The 21,542-nt window shown below is 44.0% G+C and overlaps 1 protein-coding gene across 3 annotated transcripts in view; it reads right to left on the reverse strand.

The window, feature by feature from the left end:
- Window positions 1-21,542, reverse strand: part of LOC137385126 (retinoic acid receptor beta-like) — a 258,678-nt gene that overhangs the window by 174,678 nt on the left and 62,458 nt on the right. For all 3 annotated transcript variants that reach the window (XM_068059951.1, XM_068059931.1, XM_068059941.1), the window contains exon 3: window positions 1,849-1,990. In XM_068059951.1, the coding sequence (XP_067916052.1) occupies window positions 1,849-1,990 (142 nt within the window). The remainder of the gene's footprint in view (window positions 1-1,848; window positions 1,991-21,542) is intronic.

Here is a 21,542-nt window from a genome sequence, read left to right on the forward strand (position 1 = left end):
CATCATGAGAGGGCAGTACAAGTTAAAGCCTCTGAAAGAGGAGGTGCATTGTGGCTGGACATGGTGGTAGAAGTCATTCTAAAAGTGATTTTGTCATTGGGAACATTCAAAATTGGCACAAAAGAAAGGCAGAAATCAGACTTGAAGATTTTCTGATGCTGCACTGGAGGCCTTGGTGCAGAATATGGACAGCAGGAGAGATGTCATCTATCCACAGGGGGAAAGGGAACCCTCCAGTCAAATTGTATGAAGACAATGGGACCAGATAACTGTGGCAGTCAATGCCAAGAGTCTTCCCCAAGGACCTGGATGCAGTTCCGCAAAAAGTTCAATGACCTCACATGTGTGAACAAGGTCAGTGAATGTATCTTCAAATGTGATATCCCACCACTAGCTTCACACACTGTTTGATGCACCACACCTTCATCATTCACCAGTTTTTTTATTTGATCATGGGATGTAGGTGTTGCTGGCTAGGCCAGCATTTATTGCCCATCCCTAATTGCCCTTGAGAAGGTGGTGGTGAACTGCCTTCTTGAACCGCTGCAGTCCATGACGTGTAGGTGCACCAACAGTGCTGTTAGGAAGGGAGTTCCAGGATTTTGACCCAGCAACAGTGAAGGAGCGGCGATATAGTTCCACATCAGGATGGTGTGTGACTTGGAGTGCAACTTGCAGGTGGTGGTGTTCCCATGCAACTGCTGCCCTTGTCCTTCTAGGTGGTAGGGGAAGCGGGTTTGGTAGATGCTGTCAAAGGAGCCCTGGTGAGTTGTTGCAGTGCATCTTGTAGATGGCATACACTGCTGCCACTGAGAGTCGGTAGTGAAGGGGGTGAATGTTGAATGTGGTGGATGAGGTGCCAATCAAGCTGGCTGCTTTGTCCTGGATGGTGTTGAGTTTCTTGAGCGTTGTTGGAGATGTACCCATCCAGGCAAGTGCAGAGTATTCCATCACACTCCTGACTTGTGCCTTGTAGATGGTGGACAGGCATTGGAGAGTCAGGAGGTGGGTTACTCGCTGCAGAAGTCCCAGCCTCTGACCTACCCTTGTAGCCACACTATTTATGTGCCTGGTCCAGTTCAGTTTCTGGTCAATGGTATCACCAGAACCTATCAACAGTCTTTCAATCACAGCTCATACTTAACATTCACAGCTTCACCTCACCCTCACACACTTACCAATGCTGCAAGCCTCACACCCACATCTCACAGCTTGCACACACTACCAGCTATTCAAACACGACAGCCACAGCAGCCAAACATATGGCACCACACTCCCTAACACACTTCCCTCTCTCTTGCAGGACAAAGTGCTGCTTAACTGGAGGCAGTAAAACCTAGTTGGAGGGGGACAGGCATGACTGCATATCACTACCCCAATGGAGGAGACGGTGGTCGTAATCAGTGGAGTGACAACGACCGAGGCCGTGGTCAGCGCCAGGACAAAACCACTGAAAATGATGCTATCCTCATACTTAATCCTCCTTCTCATAGCCCATTTGTCAATCATACAACAATCTCTTCTGATTTCCAAGCTGCAGATGGTGTCAGCATGCACCTCTTGCTTTCCCCTCCTCTCACCACAACCCAACCATAGTGCCTTTTTGCATTCAGATACACTGGAACTGCAACCTGGCCAGGCACAATGAACCACGGCAGCAATGAGAATATTCTGAAAATAAGTCAGAGTTAGTCAGTGAATCTATGTTTTAACCTAACAATTCTTTTTTTCTCCAGAGTTCTCCAATATCATTGTTGTTAATGCTGGCCTTTCACCATCAGGCCATTGTTGGGGATAAACTGCACTTCCTATAAAATGGAAAAAGATAAAGACTAAATATGAACTTACACTCTTTAGACATGCCCACTTCAAAGCACTTCTGCAATCGGCAGTACTGGCAGCGATTTCTAGTAACTTTGTTGATGACGCAGTTTTTTTCTCTGTGACAAGTATAAACCATGTTTTTCTGGATGCTTCTCCGGAAGAAACCCTGAAAAAGAGAACCAAAAAAAAATGTAAGAGTTTCCCCCAGAACACTGCAGCAATACTTTTTCAATTGCAGAATACATTATCTGTAATGAATAGGAGCCATATTTTAAGATAGTAATGATCCAAATGAAAAATAATCCTCTTCCTTCTCAATTAATCTGAATGAAAAGCATTACACTGCTGCTACAGTGGGGAAAAGGAAGAAGTGGACAGTCTTCAAAATCTGGTTTTCTGGTACAGCCATTAAGATACTATTTGATAATATGGAAGAAAATGCAGAACTGAGGATATATTGATCCTACAACATGGGAACTAGCATGGGCCATTCAGCCCCTCGAACCTGTTCTGTCATTTAATTAGCTTGGGGCTGATACGTACATCAAATCTATTTACCTGCCTAGAGGCATATACTTACCCAGTGAACAAACTCAACCTGCTAATACACAGGAACAACAAAATCAAAGGTACTATGCTGCTATGTGGAGTGGTTCCATGGGTTTTATAAATGTATCACTGGGGCTCATGCGCTGCTCAATTTTTTGCAATTAACAGCATAATAACATAAGAAATTGGAGCAGGAGTAGGCCTTTTGACACTACGAGCCTGCTCTTTCATTCAATATGATCATGGCTGATCCTGTACCTCAATTCCACCTTCCCGCACTAGCTCCATATCTCTTAATTTCTTTAGTGACCAAAAATCTATTGATCTCTGTCTTGAATATTTTCAATGACTGAGCATCCACAGCCCTCCGGTGTAGAACATTCCAAAAATCAATAACTCTTTGAGTAAAGAACTTTCCCTTCATCTCAGTCCTAAATGGCTGACCCCTTATTCTGAGGCTGTGATCCCTAGTTCTAGATTCCCCAGCAAGGGGAAATATCCTCCCAGCATCTACCCCATCAAGCACCTTAAAAATGTTATATGTTTCAATGAGATCACTTCTCATTCTTCTAAATTCCAGGGAATATCGGCCCAGTCTACTTAATCTCTCCTCACAGGACAATCCCCTCATCCCAAGAAACAGTCTAGAGAACCTTTACTGCACTCCCACTAAGGGTAGTAATATCCTTCCTTAGGAAAGGAGACGAAAACTGTACACAGTACTCCAGGTGGGGTCTCACCAATGCCCAATATAATTGCAGTTATGACTTCTTCACTTTTATACTCCAATCCCTTTGTAATAAAGACTAACATACCATTTGCTTTCCTAATTGTTGCTGTACCTGCATGTTAATTTTCTATGATTTGTGTACAAGGTCACCCAGATCCCTCTGAATACCAACATTTCTCAGTCTCTCGCCATTTAAAATATATTCTGCTTTTCTATTTTTCCTTCCAAAGTGGATAATTTGACACTTACCCCACATTAAATTCCATCTGCTGTATTTTTGCCCACTGACTTAACCTAAGTAAATCCTTTTGCAGCCTCTGTCCGTCCTTCTCACCGCTTACTTTCCCACCTAACTTTGCATCATCAGCAAACTTTGATACATTACACTCAGTCCCCGCATCTAATTCATTGATATAGATTGTAAATAGCTGAGGCTGAAGTACTGATCCTTGTGATACCCCACTGGTTACAGCCTCCCAACCTAAAAATGTCCTGTTTATTCCCACTCTCTGTTTTCTGTCTGTTAACCAATCCATAATCCATGGCAATTAATAACTAATGTGCATTAATATTTGTAAAGTAATGCTACTGTCTGCTACAGTTGGTTAAATCATTGGGGGAGAAATTGCTTAGTGTCCAATTATGGGTGCAGAACAGGCAACACGACTGCCACATCTGCCCAAAGAAATCTATCCTAGAATTGCCCAAAATTGGTCCTCAGGTTTCAGAAACTGGTGAACTTTTTAGTCTGGCCCAATGCTTAATCAGCTGACTTTCAGACATTGCCAGTGGCCCTCAGATCAGTCCCAGTGGGGGGTGGGGCAGGGGCTGAAAGGGAGGGGTGCAAATGCTGGGATCGCTGTGATAACCAGGAGGCTAAACATTGGAGGTTGCCAAAGACAAGGTCTTAGAGCACCTCTGCTCTTCCTGGCTCCACATTAAGGTAAATGAAGAAAAGTTTACTCACCTTGTCTTTAGCAACTTCCAAATGGTCTCTTTAAGAACCACTGGTTCAGCTGCTGCAGACTTGGAAAAACTAGTTGGAGTTTGCATGGCAATATAGCATTGGATGTATTTCAGGCTTCCTTGGGACATCGGACATAGCCTCACAAAATTGGACCTTCATCCTCCTGTTTCATGCCAGGGAAATGGGTAAAACAGGGTTCAATTTCGTCCCCATTGTCTTTTCATCTCTCAAATCTAAGTTCAAATTCTGTCCGACATGCTGAACTAGAGGCCACAGCCAACACAGAAAACCAAGCCCACAGCCTCATTACATACCAAGCAGTGCCAAACATTACCAGACTTTATGTGGACTAGGGATCAATTTGTAATGCATATTGTCACTGTTATTTGGCCAGCACCTTGTCAGGGTAAAAAAACATCTTGGCCGGGAGCGCACAATGGGTTGTATCATACAGATCACATGTCATTTGCTTCACCATTGAAGGCAGTGGCACTAAATATTGGACAGGGTGATTAACTTTCCACCTTCTTGCCTTTTCTGCACCAAATGATGTTCTGGTATCCTCCAAAACTTGAAATATCGATCCACAAGTATGCATGCTTACTGTGTCATGTGTCGTGTATGGCTGTCATTCTGAATATTTTAGGAAATTACATAGAATTACATAGAATATATTGCACAGAAACAAGCCATTCGGGGCAACCAGTCTGTGCTAGTGTTTATAGTCCTCACCAGTCTCCACCCATTCCATCTACCGCATCTCAGTCTTTCAGCATATCTTTTTATTCCCTTTTCTCTCATTTACTTGTCTAGTTTCCTTTTGAAAGCATCGAAGCTATTTTCCTCACCCAATTCCTGTGGTAGCAAATTCCACATTCGAACAATTCCGAGTAAAGTAATTTCCCCTCATTTCCCTATTGGATATATTAGTGACTCTTGTATTTATGGCCCTTAGTATTGGATTTTCCCTAAATGCAAACACCTACCCTCTCCAACCCATTCATAATTTTAATAACTTCTATCAGGTCTTCCAATTCTTCTCTCATCTAAAAAAAAAGCCCCAACCTGTTCAATCTTTCCCAATAGCTGAAATGTGGCTACTGCTCAAACATTAAATCTATTGACCAGTGGGAGTTAACCAGTCCTATGACACACTTTATTCAGTGACAATGTTTGGTATGAAGTGAGGCTGTGACTTGCTTTTCTATGTTGGTCTTATCCTTAGATCAGCATATCACACTGAATCTGAACAGGTTCAAGAGGCTTTTATCAGTTAGCAGGCATTGAATGGCTCCAACATGAGTCATTAACTCTGAATTACTGAGCATGGTTTTCCCAGCCTCGTGGTGGAGGGCTGTGAAGCAGAGGGATGGGGGAAAATAGCGGGGAGCCACACTGGAATAGCTCCCTGACGCAGTCCCACATTTAGGAAAGTTTCCTAATGGCAGGACTGGATCCGGTGCAGCTACCCGCCGAAGGGAAGCAGACAGCTAATTTAAAGAATTAACGACCCACTTAGGGTCAATTCCTTGGAGCCACTGGCAGCCGAGCGGCCCCTCACCGTGTGGGGAGGCCACCAGCTTCATGGAGGTGGCATCCCTGCAGCAGCCTGTGGGGCCATCGGAGCCAGAGGCTCCGTGCACCAAAGAAGGGGCTGCGGGCAAGGAGGGCCCTCCAATGACCTTAATGGTCCTGCTTAGCCCTTCCAATCTTTAATTTAAAACTTAACTCTCTGAGGGAGCCTCCAACTTGGCACCCTCTCAATCCCCGACCTTCCTCAGCAGTGCCCACCTCTCCAGGTAGGGTTGCTGAGGCTACAGAGCTGCCGAATGTCTGATTGGACCGGCAGCATGTACATCCCATCCACTGTCCTTAATTGGATGGTTAGCCCAGAGGCAGCAATTAGGAGGCTGCCTCTGGTAAAATTGCTGAGATGGGCCCACTGTTGGCACGTCCCAGGGTCCTGAAACCCGTGGTAAAATCCTGCCGACTGTGTCAGCACCAGCTGCAATACAGGAACTAAGGAAGAATATCCACCACTGAACCACCTATGTTGTTAGTCTCGAAGAAGGTTCTGCAGCAAAACTCTGGTAAGATTCAGCTAATCTTATAGTACAATAAGGATATTAATTAATTTGAGGCCACCTTCCTAGCATAAGACCCACTAAGCAATCATCACTACTATTAGATAAGCCAAAAACAAGCATGAGCTAATGGTGACTGTTCAAAAGCTCATATGGTACTACAAGTTGCCTGTGAAATTAACTTTCAAGAAATCGGGCTTTCCATCACACCACAGTCCCCATTCTCCCCATAAATCTGTTCACTTTGTTGAAATAATGTAACTACTAATAGCAAATAGACAGTACTGCGTGTGTGTGTGTGTGTGTGTATGCGTTCAGAATACTTTCAGTGCTGACAAAAGTGAGCCGCTCATTTTCAATTCTTAATTGTGATGAAATCTTATCTTCAGTAAAGAAAATGGAAAGTGATATGTGGAACCTTGAGTACAAAAGGTTTCAGAGTGACAATTTACCAACTGCATTATTTAAACATAGAGTAACATACAAAATATACCTTGTGTAATATTAACTCTTAAAAAGAATGCTGTTTACTGTTGTGTTAGGTTCATTCTGTATTAAGAAGCTACCAGTTCTGGAGGCCTTGTCACAGGCTCACACTATAAATGTACAAACAATTCTTTACAAATATAATGAAGAGGCCCTGACTTTAATGACAAATATTTTGCAAGTCCTTTTTCTCTGTTTGCCTAGTGCTGTAATTGATGACATAGTTTGTGTTGAAACATATCATTGCTTCACAAAAATATCATTGAGTCACCTGTATATGATATCATGATAAAAACAATGTGATTTTTCTAGATGTTTTCCTCCTCTGATGAGAAAGTCAGCACTACTCTAAATTAACTTGAGAAAACTCTGAGAAAAACTATGTCCACCAGCACAATTCAAAACGTTCCAGCAATTGAAAGATGTATAAAATTGTTTAAAGATGATTAAGAAATTGGTATGTGCAAAAAAAACCTAATTGTTGCACAGGATGTGGATTGTCTTTGATTTGCTTTCTTATTTTCCCATCGAAGTTTTTCTGTTGAAGAGTTGCTGGGGTAATTTGCACCTTCACTGTTTGACCAAATTACCAGCCCATTATAAAACCTGACCAATTATCATTTCCAGGTCACCTCAATCATGATGAAAGTGAAAATTACTGAGTCTAGACAGAGTGAATAGAGAGAAACTGTTCCCATTGGCAGAAGCAATGAGAACTGGAGGTCACACATTTAAGGTGATTGGCAAAAAAACCAACGACGACATGAGGAAAAATTTTCTTTTTACACAGCAAGTGGTTATGCTGTGGAATGCACTATCTGAGAATATGGTGAAGATAGATACAATTGTGGTTTTCAAAAGGGAATTGGATAATTATCCGATGAGAAAAAATATGCAGGTCTATGGGGAAAGGGCAGGGAAGTGGGACTATCAGAGTTGATCTTTCAGAGAGCTGGCACAGACAAGACAGGCCAAATGGCCTCCTTCTGTGCTGTAACCATTCTATGATTTTACGCCACCCCCACAGGAGCGGGCTGGTGGTGGGTGGAGGGCTGTAAACTTGAGTGGGAGGCAGGGGCTGCCGTTCCTGATGCTTTCCCGCCCCCGCTGCAATTTTACGTGGGGCGGCAGCGGCGAGAAACAACCTGCCCGCCCCAGGCCAATCAAGGTCCTTAAGTGGCCAATTAACTGCCACTTAAGGGCCTCCTCCAGCTGCTGGTATTTTACCAGCAGCAGGTGGGCAGCTCAGGCTCCCAGAAGGCCACCAGGTAAAACCTGGTTTAAAACCTTTTGGCCGGTGGGCGGGGCCTCCCGCCCAACGTAAAATTCCAGCCTATGAATCAGGAAGATGAATTAGCACACAGAATTGCAATGATAGAATCACTGAAGTATCCGCGATTAAAGCATATAGTTACTAATGTTAACTCAGGCCCCTCAAACTGGCAGATTCTTGTAAACCAGTCCTTAAACAAAGTTATCAACTGGACTCAGAAATAAATATTTGAAGAAAAAACACATCAGGGATGGCTAACCATAAAATAATTCTTTGTGAATGATTAATATTAAAAAGAACTCAAAATGAGACTCTCTCTTTAATCTGCCAATCAATTAAAAAGTCAGAGGAGTTTAAATCAAAAACAGGCTTGATCAGAAGAGGCAGATGTTTTTAAAAAAGGGTTGTCAACCTTAGCTGCAGTGTAGCATTGCAACACATTACTTATTTCAGCTACTATTTTTCTTTGAAGTTTGGGGACACATAAGGAGAAATTCTGTGCTACTGGCAGGGAGCCATGCCCACTAGTAGCACGTATTAAACATTGAGGTGAGCACTAAATGCAATCTTCTGATAATTCAGTCAAATGGAAAATCATGCAGTGTTTCTGATCAATTTTCCCTTTTGCACCAAAAGGTAACTATTTAAGTATCAATTGATTGTTTTTACCAATTTTAAATTTGGATTCTATTTGGAAATATTCTACTTTCATGCTTATGTATGAAGAAAATGGTTAGTCATAAATAATTTGTGAAAAGCAAGCCAATGTCACATTTTTAGGTGTTGAGTCCTCAAACTATGAAATCTGCAGAAAGGTTTTAACTTCACATAACAGTGAAGGTAGGAACCACCAACACTCAAAGCTTCAAATGAAATGCACTTCAGTGTACATAAAGATTGTCTATAATAGAGCTGTGTTTATTAGGAGAGGCTTATAATGAAATACAACCAACCTAAGGGGGAAAAAAATTTTAAAAACTCACTCATCATGTCTCAGATGGGCCTGAAATTGAAATTAAGTCTTGATCCTGATCAATTATGTAAACTGACCCAGCCATTTCTAACAAGTTAGATATCTATGTCTATAATCTACTGCTGGTAATATTAGTGGATGCATATACGGTATACTTGTATGATATTCCTCTGTCTGCTACTTTAATGGCGATGTTAACTTGTTTATTTTAAATGGCTTTTCTCATTCCCTAAATTTGTGAACAGAGGACCGTCATACTAATGCATTAAGGATTTGTCTGCTGATATTGCCAACAATAATTTCTCAAGTCTAGTTTTCTGAAATTGTTAACAAATTGCCCAATTTTTGTCATTATAAAAATTAAATTGGCCTTTGTCATTGTACTATTTGAACACTGAAATGTAGACAAAATAGTGCCAAGTTTGTCATTGTGCAATATCTTCACGTAAATAGCTCCTGAGTGCAGCTCTTATTATTAATAAAGTACATAGACCAGCAACTGAAGCAACACTGCAATAAAAAAAATTAAACAGTACATAAAATGCAACAATCAGTACCTGCAATTTAAAATTCTAAAGAAGGACTCAGTAACAAAAACAATCTACAAAGATTTAAATATCTAGGATCTGTACAATCTACCGGAGGCTGGCTTGGGACAGCTCACTAACCCATTCATTCAACAAAGGATTGGGAGAGGATGAGAATTAAGAGGGGGAGAAAATAACAGGAAACATGGAGGGGAACTACACTGTGAAGAGATTCTCAGTTCATAAGGAGTAAAAGCATGTTCCTGAAAACTTTAATGCATTAGTGTACTATGCTTAAGTTATAAAAATTAAATGGATAGGCAAGTAGAAACTGTACCACTCTAAAAAGTAACAGGCATATTTAGAAATATTTACTCAAACTGCATCACGTCATTTCTAATTGATTCAGGTTGAAATATTGTAAGGTATGTTTAAAATCTTCCACTAAACCTATGCTCCCGGGCAGAGAACCTGTAAACAGACCTGCTATTTAAAATGGGAAAGGTGGCCAGTGCAAAATTTGAGTGTGTAATGCCCATTTTCTGGGTGGTATGAATGGCCTTGGAGGTCCAAAATGACATCCATGGCATGCAGCACATTTGTGGTGTGAGTCGTGTGGACGCCATATTGGTGAGGGCGTTAGCACGTGCACAATGAGCGTCCGCTAGATGTATGCGGAATAGGTAGATCATGATGTCTATCAGTGTGTCACATTGATCTGACGCCAGCACTGCCATCTTGGAGCTCAATGCTCTAGCCAATACCCTCTCTTAATCACACATGGCTGAACATGCATTCAGCAGTAGAAAGGACACCCCCATCTGCGCTAGACAGTGGGATCATCGACTACTTTCAGGTTAGTTGCTGATTGATTTCTACTGGCTCTTGTAACGATTGTACAAGTGTTTAGTGCTTTTTATAGTTATTTAAAGTTGCTAAAGACTACAGGGAGTGTTGTGGCAAGTGCTGAAGGATTTGGTCCTCAGTTCAGACTTCTGCACCAGCTACTCCCAGACATAGATGCAGTAGTATGCATTCCCCTTAGAAAAAGCATGACTGAGAAAATAAGCAGAGGTGACACAGAGCAGGGCAAGCTATTAGAAGAGGGAGGAGGAGGAGGGGAGAGGAAGGCCATATCCACCCAGGGTGCTCAGGGAGCAATTCTCCGACCTGAACCTCAGAGAGTAACAATGTGTGTCATGTCTGCACTTCAGTAAGGACGTCGACACTGAAATCTGCCACCTGCTGCAGACACAACTGCAGCCTCACAGCAGGGCAAGGACCACATTGCCAGTGGCTGTGAAGGTGACCATGATAATGAACTTTCCTGTGTCTGGCTCCTTCAAGGTATGAGCTGGAAATATTTGCAATATCTCACAGTTTGCCATCGACTTGCATAAAGAATGTCACTGGCGCACTCTAAAGTGAGACAACTACATTTCATTCTGTCTTTCCAGAGAGCAGCAGGCAGAGTGAGCACATGGCTTTACGAGAATCGCAGTCTTTCCCATATTGCAGGATGCCATTGACTCCACGCACATCGCTTTGCGTGTGTTGCATGTCAACTCTGATGTGACACAACCAAAAGGAATTCCATTCCCTCAACGCCAGCTGGTGCATGACAATGGGCAGCATATTCACACCCTACCTCCTGTAAGGACTCCATTCCATTCTCCCAGTTTCTCCGTCTCCGAAGCATCTGCTCTGATGATGCTGCCTTCCATGACAGCACTTCTGATATGTCTTCCATTTTCCTCAACCGAGGATTCCCCCCCACTGTTGCTGACAGAGCCCTTAACCGTGTCCGACCCATTTCCCGCACTTCTACCCTCACCCCTCCCCCTTCCAGAACCGCGACAGGGTTCCCCTTGTTCTCACTTTCCACCCCATCAGCCTCCATATCCAAAGGAGCATCCTCCACCATTTCCGCCACCTCCAGCATGATGCCATTACCAAAGGCATCATCCCCTCCCATCCCCTTTCAGCATTCCGGAGGGATCGTTCCCTCTGCGACACCGTGTCCATTCCTCCATTACCCCCACCACCTCATCCCCTTCCCACAACACCTTCCCCTGCAATCACAGGAGGTGTAATACCTGCCCATTTACCTCCTCTCTCCTCACTATCCCAGGCCCCAAACACTACTTTCAGGTGATTTACTTGTACTTCTTTCAATTTAGTATACTGTATTCGCAGCTCACAATGTGGTCTCCTCTACATTGGGGAGACCAAACGCAGACTGGGTGACCACTTTGCGGAACACCTCCGTTCAGTCCGAAAGTATGACCCCAAGCTTCCGGTTGCTTGCCATTTCAACACCCCCCGCTGCTCTCATGCTCACATCTCTATCCTGGGATTGCTGCAGTGTTCCAGTGAACATCAACGCAAGCTCGAGGAACAGCATCTCATCTACCGATTAGGCACATTGCAGCCTGCTGGACTGAACATTGAGTTCAATAATTTCAGAGCATGATGGACCCCCCAGTTTACTTTTATTTTTTAGTTCTTTTTTCTTTTTTTGTGTTTATTTTATTTTAATTTGTTCAGTTTGTTTCTACTGTGCCTACCCACTGTTTTTTTTCATGTTTGTGCTTGTGGCTGTTCAGTTTTCAGTCCATTAACACACTCTCTCTCTCTCTGTATTAATGCTTTGGCCTTCTGCACACCATTAACATATTGCTTGCCTTGTTCCATGACCTTCTGTGACCTTGTCCTATCAACACTTCTTTTGCTATCTCTTGCCCCACCGCCGCTTTACTTGCTTAAAATCTTTTACATTTCTTATATCTGCCAGTTCTGAAGAAAGGTCACTGACCTGAAACGTTAACTCTGTTTCTCTCTCCACAGATGCTGCCAGACCTGCTGAGTATTTCCAGTGTTTCTTGTTTTTATTTCAGATTTCCAACATCCGCAGTATTTTGCTTTTTCATGCAGGTTTCCTGGCAGCCGTCATGATGGCTTCATTCTGCGGCTGTCTGCTGAGCCGGCTGCATTTGAGCCACCATGACAAACCAAAGAGTGGCTACTGGGCAACAAGGGCTATCCGCTGACAACCTGGCTCACGTCTCTGGTGTGCAACATGCATACAATGAAAACCAAGTTGCCACATGAAATGTGATAGAGCAGACCACTGACATGCTGGAACAATGCTTCCGCTGCCTGAAGTACTCTGGAGGAGCCCTGCAGCAGAGTGGGTGTCAAGATTTATGGTCTGCTGTATGCTGCACAACCTCGCCATCATGACAGCACAGTTCTTGGCACCAGCTAAATAGCGAGCGGCTGAGGAGCAGGAAGAAGAGGAGGAGAAGCAGGAGAAGGAAAAGGAAAAAGAGGAGGCAAGCAAACTAGTCCTTTTCTGGTCAGGCTGTCCATGACCATCTCATTCGACTGTGACACCAGTAAATATAACCCCAATTCTCCATTCACCAATGCCTTACCTACCTCTGTCACTGACCATCACAGCCTCCACTTGTTCATAATGAAAAAGTAAAAGCCACCACAAAATAAACATTCCAAACCAAATTTACAAATGAAACCATGACATTTTGCATGCAATCGTCAACTAACCACCTTTGTGTATTCCCTTAGTGCCCGTCTTCTGTGTGCCTTTGCCTGGCCTAGTGCTCCTACACAGTACTATCAGTGGCTTCAGCACAGCTGGTGGAAGGTTGCTGACTTTCAGTTTCTAAAACTGCAGATGGCCTTGCAAGGCAACCTTAAGTAACTCCTGGACTAGAAAGTCCAACTTCAGACTGTACCATCTCTGCATGGATGGTAGCAATCTGACATCGTCGTCGTCATCAGTCCCCCGAAACAAGGATGGCGTCTGTCAGAGTTCACGATTTGTTTGTCCTCAGGTGACTCAACAAGCCAATCCTGGAACCACAGGTCTTTGTGCAGAGAGGACAAGTGTTGCCCTGAGGGACAGGGGTTCTCGATCCAGGGTCCTGCTCTCTCTCCTTCCACTTCCGCCACTTCTCAACAGCAGAGGTCATGCAGTCAGTTTCCGATTGTGTTGTGGCTTGTTGGATGAGGCATCACTACATGGCACGGTTAACGGCAAGATCCCCCCACGCACGAATATCAACTTGTCCCCTTTTCAATGAGGCCTTCAGAGTGTTCTTAAAATATTTTCTCTGTCTTCCTTGATCGTATGTCATCCGTAAGTTGTGAAAAGAGGATCTGCTTTGGAAGCCAATTATTTGGCATGCGGATGCAATGTTCAGACTAGCGGAGCTGACTTCATATAATCATGGTTGCGATGCTGGAGTCTGTTCACCTGTCTTCCCACGTGACTTTGAGTATCCTGCAGAGAAACTGCTAGTGGAAATTCTCCAGTGACCGGAGTTGCCTTTGGTAGGTGACCCAAGTCTCACTGCCATATAGAAGAGTGGCGACAACAACAGCGTTGTAGAGTAAAGCCTTTGTCCTCTTGTAGAAATCTCTTGTCGAAGACAGGGTTATGCAATTTTTGGAAGGCTGCACTGGCACAGCCAATTCTGTGCTGGATCTCTACTTCAATGGTGACCTTTTGAGAAATGTAGCTGTCGAGATATGGGAAATTGTTCAACAACTTCTGAAGTCTTCCCATCAATAACAATAGCTGGAGGTGTAGATGCTTGTCTGGAGGCAGGCTGGTGGAGCATTTTGGTCTTGCTGATGTGGAATGAGAGACCAACCCTTTATATGTGGAGTTGAAGAGGTTGAGGGTGGTCTGAATGTCACTTGCAGTGTGGGCCACAAATGCACAGTCGTCAGCATATTGTAAGTCACGAATGTGCTGGAGAGTCACTTTAGTCTTGGCTCTCAGCCTGTAAAGTTGAAAAGCTTCCCACTGAGTCAATCACGATCCCCTGTGGAAGTTAGTCACGAATGAATTCCATGACCAGGCTGAGGAAAATAGTGAAGAGAGTTGGTGCAATCACATAGCCTTGCTTGACACCAATTCGGATACAAAAGGGCTTGGTTTCCAATCCATTGCAAAGAATGGTTGCTGTCATACCATCATTCAAGAGTCTCAGGATAGTAACATATTTTGCTGGACATCCGAGTCTCTGGAGAATTTTCCAAAGAGCTTTTTGGTTGATGGAATCAAAGGCCTTTGACAGATCAATAAAGGTCATCTAGAGCTATTTGCACTGTTCCAGATACTTTTGGATTTGTCGAGCGACAAAGATCATATCTGTGGATCCCCTGGATGGCTGGAAACCACATTGGGTCTCCGGAAATACATCTTCGCTGATGGGTAGGAGGCGGTTCAGGAGGATTCGTGTGAGAATCGTCTCCACAGTGGAGAGAAGGGATATGCCTCTACAGTTCCCACAAATTGATTTATCACTCTCTTATAAAGTGAAACAATGATGACATTGCGGAAGTTGGGAATAGTAACTTCTTCCCAAATTTTTGTAAAACGGTCTGAGAGCTTGAGCAAGAAAGAGTTCATGACACCCAGCTTTATAGATCTCTGCAGAAATGTTGTCCAGACCACACACCTTGTTATTATTCATCTGTTGGAAAGGCTTTTGTATCTCAGCAAGTGTTGGCAGCATAACCCAAATATAATCTCTCAGGCTGTGAGGGATTGTTTTGCTGGTTTTGTCTGATACTGTTGACTCCCGATTGAGAAGGTTCTAGTAATGCTCCTTCGAACGAGCTCAGAAAGCTGCATTGTCTTTGAGAAGAGTAATAATGCCATCTTCAGCTTGGAGGGGGAGGGACCATTTGTCATTGGTCCATAGATGGTCTTGGTGGCCTGAAAGAAGCTGCAGAACGTTGGATTTCACTGGCCTTCTCTACCCACCACTTATTCTTGATGATAGGCATCATTCTCTGAGCTTCAGATTTGCGTAGTAAATATTTTTCTCGTTTCTACTGTAATGTAAGGTGATTTTGACATATAAAGAAGGCTTGGCATTTCCCATTGAGAATTTTGCGTATTTCTTTATCGTTCTCATCGAACTAGTTTTGGTGCCTGCGAGATTCAAACCTGATGGTCTGGGTACACGTCTCTTGGATCGCAGATTTGATTTTGTCCCAAAGGCCTTCCACAGTGGCATCAAAAGAATCTGTGAGAGCAAGACGGGAAGAACGTTGCACCTGGAATTGTTCTTTTGTTTTTATATCCTGGAAATAGTAGCTCTTGGACCAGAAGGTCCAACTTTGGACTGTACCATCTCAGCAAAGATGGCAGCTATTTGTACTAGCTGGCTGACAGGCAACAGCAATGGCACTGGCAGAGAAGTATGGGCTGGGGGACAAATGCTGTCATCCTGAGAGAGGACAACAGAGGTTCTCAGAGTGATTGCCACTCTCGCAGGGCCCCTTTGAACACTGGCATCCACAGCCATGATTGCAGCAATCTGAGCTTTCTCCATAGCAAGCTGACCTTGCAGGAAAAAAGTCTGAGCTTGCATTGCAGCGCCCACACTTTGGGTGGCTCCTGCTTGTGCTGTGATGGAAGTTCAGACATTGGCCATCAGATGTATCATGGTTGTGACCACAAGTGTGCTAACGTTGGCCACCACTTCCATGCTGGAAAGGATAGGCTCCAAGCTGTGTGTGAAGCTCTGTGCAAGGTTGGTCTTGGACTCCTCCATGCTCCTTGACATTGCAGGCAGGTGTTCTAGCAGGCCTCCAATGCACCAAGCATTTCATTGTATACACCCACCACCCTTCTTCTGTAGCCTGTCCCATCAAAGTACTTATCTGAGTCCTCTGCAATAGAACTTGTGTACAACTTTGCCCTCAGGGGAGCTGGCACCTGCACTACCCTTGTCCATGACCTGGCTGCAGCCACTCATGCTGGTGTCTCACCATGTGCAGATCCCGCATCTAAGCTATCCTCTAAATTACACACAGATTCAGTATCTGAGCAAGTGGTTGCAAGTGTGAGATCAAGTGATGGTCTTTCTTCATCATGACTGTCGTCGTGCTCTTCCACCTGTTGCCCTTCCATCACTGTGTGGCCAAGCTACAGTTCTTGGGTATATGAAATGAGAAAGGCACAAGGATAGGGGAGGGGAATGCAAGGGGTGCATGAGGAGGAAGTGGGACGCAAGAAGGAGAATTAGGTATAAGGATAATGTCATCTTCTATCATTTCAGCTCTGCCCATGGCCATGGCCTCAGCAATGGCCAGTCCAATGATGGTGAGCGCCATCTCCTCCATGGGGGTGAGGACATGTAATATGTCTGATCCCTGCTGGTTAAATACAGCATCCTCTGGTTGTGCACCACCTTGTCTGTAAGAGAGAGGGAATGAATGTGCTACATCAGTTTAGGTGATGTGACTGTCACGGCTGAATAGCTTGCAATGTGTTCTAATTGTGAGATGTGGGTGTGAAACTTGCAGCAGTGCTAAATGTGTGAGGGTGACAGCAAGCTATAAATGTTAGTTTTAAGTCGTGATTAATAGAGATTGAATGATGGGGGTGTGGTGAACTGAGCAGTGTCTGAGGATATTGGTTCAGTCAGTAGGATACAGCATTTGAAGATGCATTCACTGACCCTGATCAAGCGCAAGGTCACTGAACCTTTTGTGGCACTGCATCCAGGTTTTTGGGGCTTGGCACCTGGCAATACCCACCTGGGTTATCTGGTCCCACTACTTTCTCAGGAGGGTCTCCCTGTCAGCTCTCCCCAGATAGAGCACAACTATCCTCCTCGACCAAGGCCTCAAACTGCAGCATCAGAAAATCTTGGAGCCCGCTACTTCCAATGTTTTGACATTTCTTAGGTCAGAAGAAAGTTGCAGAATGACTTCCAATCACAATGTGCCTCCCCTTAAGAGGTGTCGGCTGGCTTTAAGTCGTGCAGTCTAGCTTTAACTGGTGCTCGCCTCCCACAATTTTGGGCCCCCTGCTGAGACATGCAGCCACACAACAGCATGGTTGATGTGCTGCAATCAAGCTAATTAGCCGGCAGCATGAAAATAGTGTACTGGTTGTATCGGAAACAAACTGGCCAATCTCGCACCACAATCCTATCGCCCTTTTTCAAGAGTTATTGAATTTAGTCCCCACAGACTTTGCAGTAGAGAAAGATTACCTTCCCTTTTAGTTTGAAATTAGAATGATAACAATTGCACAAATGTATACAGCATGCTTATTTTGATATAATATAATGACTTTTACTGAGCAGCAACATATGAATTGATTGCACTAATAAGCAGGCTGCACCAGTTGAGCAGACTGGCGGCACTTGTAATTAAACAGAATGGATGAGTGAAATCATAAGACTAAAATTACAGGTTTATTCCCGTCTCCATTCTGAGATATGAATGTTAAAATTACACAGTTCTTTTTAAATACAGGAGCTCTTTATCCCCACATAAGGTGCATTCTGCCCAGTTATACTGTAATTTTAAGGTAGCAGCTGACAATCTGTCAAGTGAAAAGAATATTTTATTTAAAAGATCAAATGATGTGATTTCTTGATGATTCAGTGAGTGATTACGCCACATGTAAATGGAAGAACTGTTTTGGTCACTATGCATAGTGTTGTATGAAATTGCATTAAAAATAGATTTATGAACGGATGGAATTAAGAGTGCATATTTCCATCTCTGTAACACCCTCCTCCACCACTGAAACCCTTTGCTATGATTTTGCCACTTCCAGATTTAATTTTTCCTTGGTAGACTCCCTTTTTTCATTATTCATAAGATCAAATCTGCCAAAACCTGTCCTACACTTAGTTTTTTTTTAGAGATACAGCACTGAAACAGGCCCTTCGGCCCACCGAGTCTGTGCCGACCATCAACCACCCGTTTACACTAATCCTACACTAATCCCATATTCCTATCACATCCCCACCTATCCCTATATATTTCCCTACCACCTACCTATACTAGGGGCAATTTCTAATGGCCAATTTACCTATCAACCTGCAAGTCTTTGGCATGTGGGAGGAAACCGGAGCACCCGGAGGAAACCCACGCAGACACAGGGAGAACTTGCAAACTCCACACAGGCAGTACCCGGAATTGAACCCGGGTCGCTGGAGCTGTGAGGCTGCGGTGCTAACCACTGCGCCACTGTGCCGCCCATTTTCCCTGTCCTTAGTAACTGCCTTCTGGCCAACACAACAAATTCAAATTCCTTGTCTTCAAATTCCTCGATATCCTCATCCCATTCTCTCTTTTCAACTTCTTCCAGCGGTTCAAGAGGGCAGCTCAACTTCTCAAGGGCAAATAGGGATGGGCAATAAATGCTGGCCTGGCCAGTGACGCCCACATCCCATGAATGAATATTTTTTTTAAATCCCATCCTGCATCCTACAGTCTTTTGACTTTGGTCTTTTATGCCTTTTATCCTGTCATGCTTTGTCCCACCACTGGTGGCAAAGTCTACGGCCAAGTGGTCAACTCCCTGGAAATTCCTCCCAAAACCTTTCTGCCTCTCCAATTTTTAAAAGCCTCAAAACTCATGAATTTGAATAAGCTTTCAATCACTCTTCCTAATCTCTCCCTCCTTTGCTTGGAACCTGTTCCCTCACTCTCTTTGAAGCCCCTTAGGACATTAAAGATGATATATAAATGCAAGCTTTTGTTGCGTTTGATGTTCTTCCGAAATACAGTAATGACAACATTTTTAGCCCCAGTATGCGTTTGCAAATTATAATCTTCAACCCATTGTTAAGCTTCAGTGCCGGTGACAATGGCAATACTTAAAATCTGATCAAGACATAATGTACTAAGAAATATTAAACCTTCATCCAGACATCTTGGAGAAAAAGAGAATATAGCACCTGGATCCAGTTTGTGCTCATCCACATGCCATCCCATCATAGTAAAGGTTTCACTGCAGATCTGACTGCAAGATGGCTCCTGGGCAGTCAGCTCACCAGGGAGCTCCTCACTGTGCATATCCATCCATGGCCATGTGCTACTATCCACAGCTCTTCCTCACCCCCTGCCACAAATCTATTTAAGTTCCCCAATTTTAGCCCAAACTTCAAGTTGGCTAATAGTTTAAACCATCTCTGTCTGTCAGTTCAAAGCCCATTCTCCAACTCACCTTGTGAGCTCTGGTAAAGATCTTGACAAGAACTGGACGTGGATTTTCTCTCAAACTTAGCTTCAAATTCCAGGACTTCTTTCATCATCAAGAATATGCTACTTCTCTGGACGACACTGACTTTCCTGTAAGGCCCTTATCTGCTGCTCTTTTGTAATATTTGAAGTAACTTTGATCAGTTTGCAGAACTTTTCCCACCAAGGCTGTGATTGGGCGATTCAATCTCCAGCTGCACCTGTGATTGGCCACTGGTTTTTCAGATTCAGTCTCTTCCTGGCCAGAAACTACTGACTGGGCTGAAGAACAAACCTCTGCTGCTTCTGGATATTATGGTGTCCTCCAACTTCACCAACATCTTTCTGATCTGACAACTGACTCTGTACACCTCCGGCATCCTCATTTCCACAAAAATACCTCAATGCATCCTCCACCCTCAAATAGCTTCTGGACTTCACTCATTGCACCTGTCTCTGAACTTGGAATACAGTTCATCGATGCTCCATGCTGACTCCACCCTACCTACGGCATCTTTATCCCATCATGGACCTCTGACTTTAATTCAGGACTCCTTGTTATTTCCTATCTAATTCCTATTTACTATCAGGTTTTTGTGTATCCTAATTTTTATGCAACTAGGCCTACATTACGGAAGTATGGGGTTGAAGGTGATTTAGAGCTTTGGATCAGAAATTGGCTAGCTGAAAGAAGACAGAGGGTGATGGTTGATGGCAAATGTTCATCCTGGAGTTTAGTTACTAGTGGTGTACCGCAAGGATCTGTTTTGGGGCCACTGCTGTTTGTCATTTTTATAAATGACCTGGAAGAGGGTGTAGAAGGGTGGGTTAGTAAATTTGCAGATGACACTAAGGTCGGTGGAGTTGTGGATAGTGCCGAAGGATGTTGTAGGGTACAGAGAGACATAGATAGGCTGCAGAGCTGGGCTGAGAGATGGCAAATGGAGTTTAATGCGGAAAAGTGTGAGGTGATTCACTTTGGAAGGAGTAACAGGAATGCAGAGTACTGGGCTAATGGGAAGATTCTTGGTAGTGTAGATGAACAGAGAGATCTTGGTGTCCAGGTGCATAAATCCCTGAAGGTTGCTAACCAGGTTAATAGGGCTGTTAAGAAGGCATATGGTGTGTTAGCTTTTATTAGTAGGGGGGTCGAGTTTCGGAGCCACGAGGTCATGCTGCAGCTGTACAAAACTCTGGTGAGACCGCACCTGGAGTATTGCGTGCAGTTCTGGTCACCGCATTATAGGAAGGATGTGGAAGCTATGGAAAGGGTGCAGAGGAGATTTACAAGGATGTTGCCTGGTATGGAGGGAAGGTCTTACGAGGAAAGGCTGAGGGACTTGAGGTTGTTTTCGTTGGAGAGAAGGAGGAGGAGAGGTGACTTAATAGAGACATATAAGATAATCAGAGGGTTAGATAGGGTGGATAGTGAGCGTCTTTTTCCTCGGATGGTGATGGCAAACACGAGGGGACATAGCTTCATGTTGAGGGGTGATAGATATAGGACAGATGTGAGAGGTAGTTTCTTTACTCAGAGAGTAGTAAGGGCGTGGAACGCCCTGCCTGCAGTAGTAGTAGACTCGCCAACTTTAAGGGCATTTAAGTGGACATTGGATAGACACATGGATGAAAATGGAATAGTGTAGGTCAGATGGTTTCACAGGTCGGCGCAACATCGAGGGCCGAAGGGCCTAACTGCGCTGTAATGTTTTAATTCTAATTACTTGAGGGTTCTGGGTCCATTTGCGTGTGCATTTTGGCTGCAGCTCCAAACCCGAGCCCATCACTCTATTTCCATTTTTACTCTTTGTATTTTTTTCCTCTTTACCCCTCCTAGATTGAACTGGAGTAGCCATATAAATACCGTGGCTACAAGAGCAGGTCAGAGGCTAGGAATTCTGTGGCGAGTAACTCACCTCCTGACTCCCCAAAGCTTGTCCATCATCTACAAGGCACAAGTCAGGAGTGTGATGGAATACTCTCAACTTGCCTGGATAAGTGCAGCTCCAACAACACTCAAGAAGCTCCAGGACAAAGCAGCCCACTTAATAGGCACCCCATTCACCACCTTCAACATTCACTCCCTCCACCACTGATGCA

Source organism: Heterodontus francisci, chromosome 2 (genome assembly GCF_036365525.1).
Source record: "Heterodontus francisci isolate sHetFra1 chromosome 2, sHetFra1.hap1, whole genome shotgun sequence".
NCBI lineage: Eukaryota > Metazoa > Chordata > Chondrichthyes > Heterodontiformes > Heterodontidae > Heterodontus > Heterodontus francisci.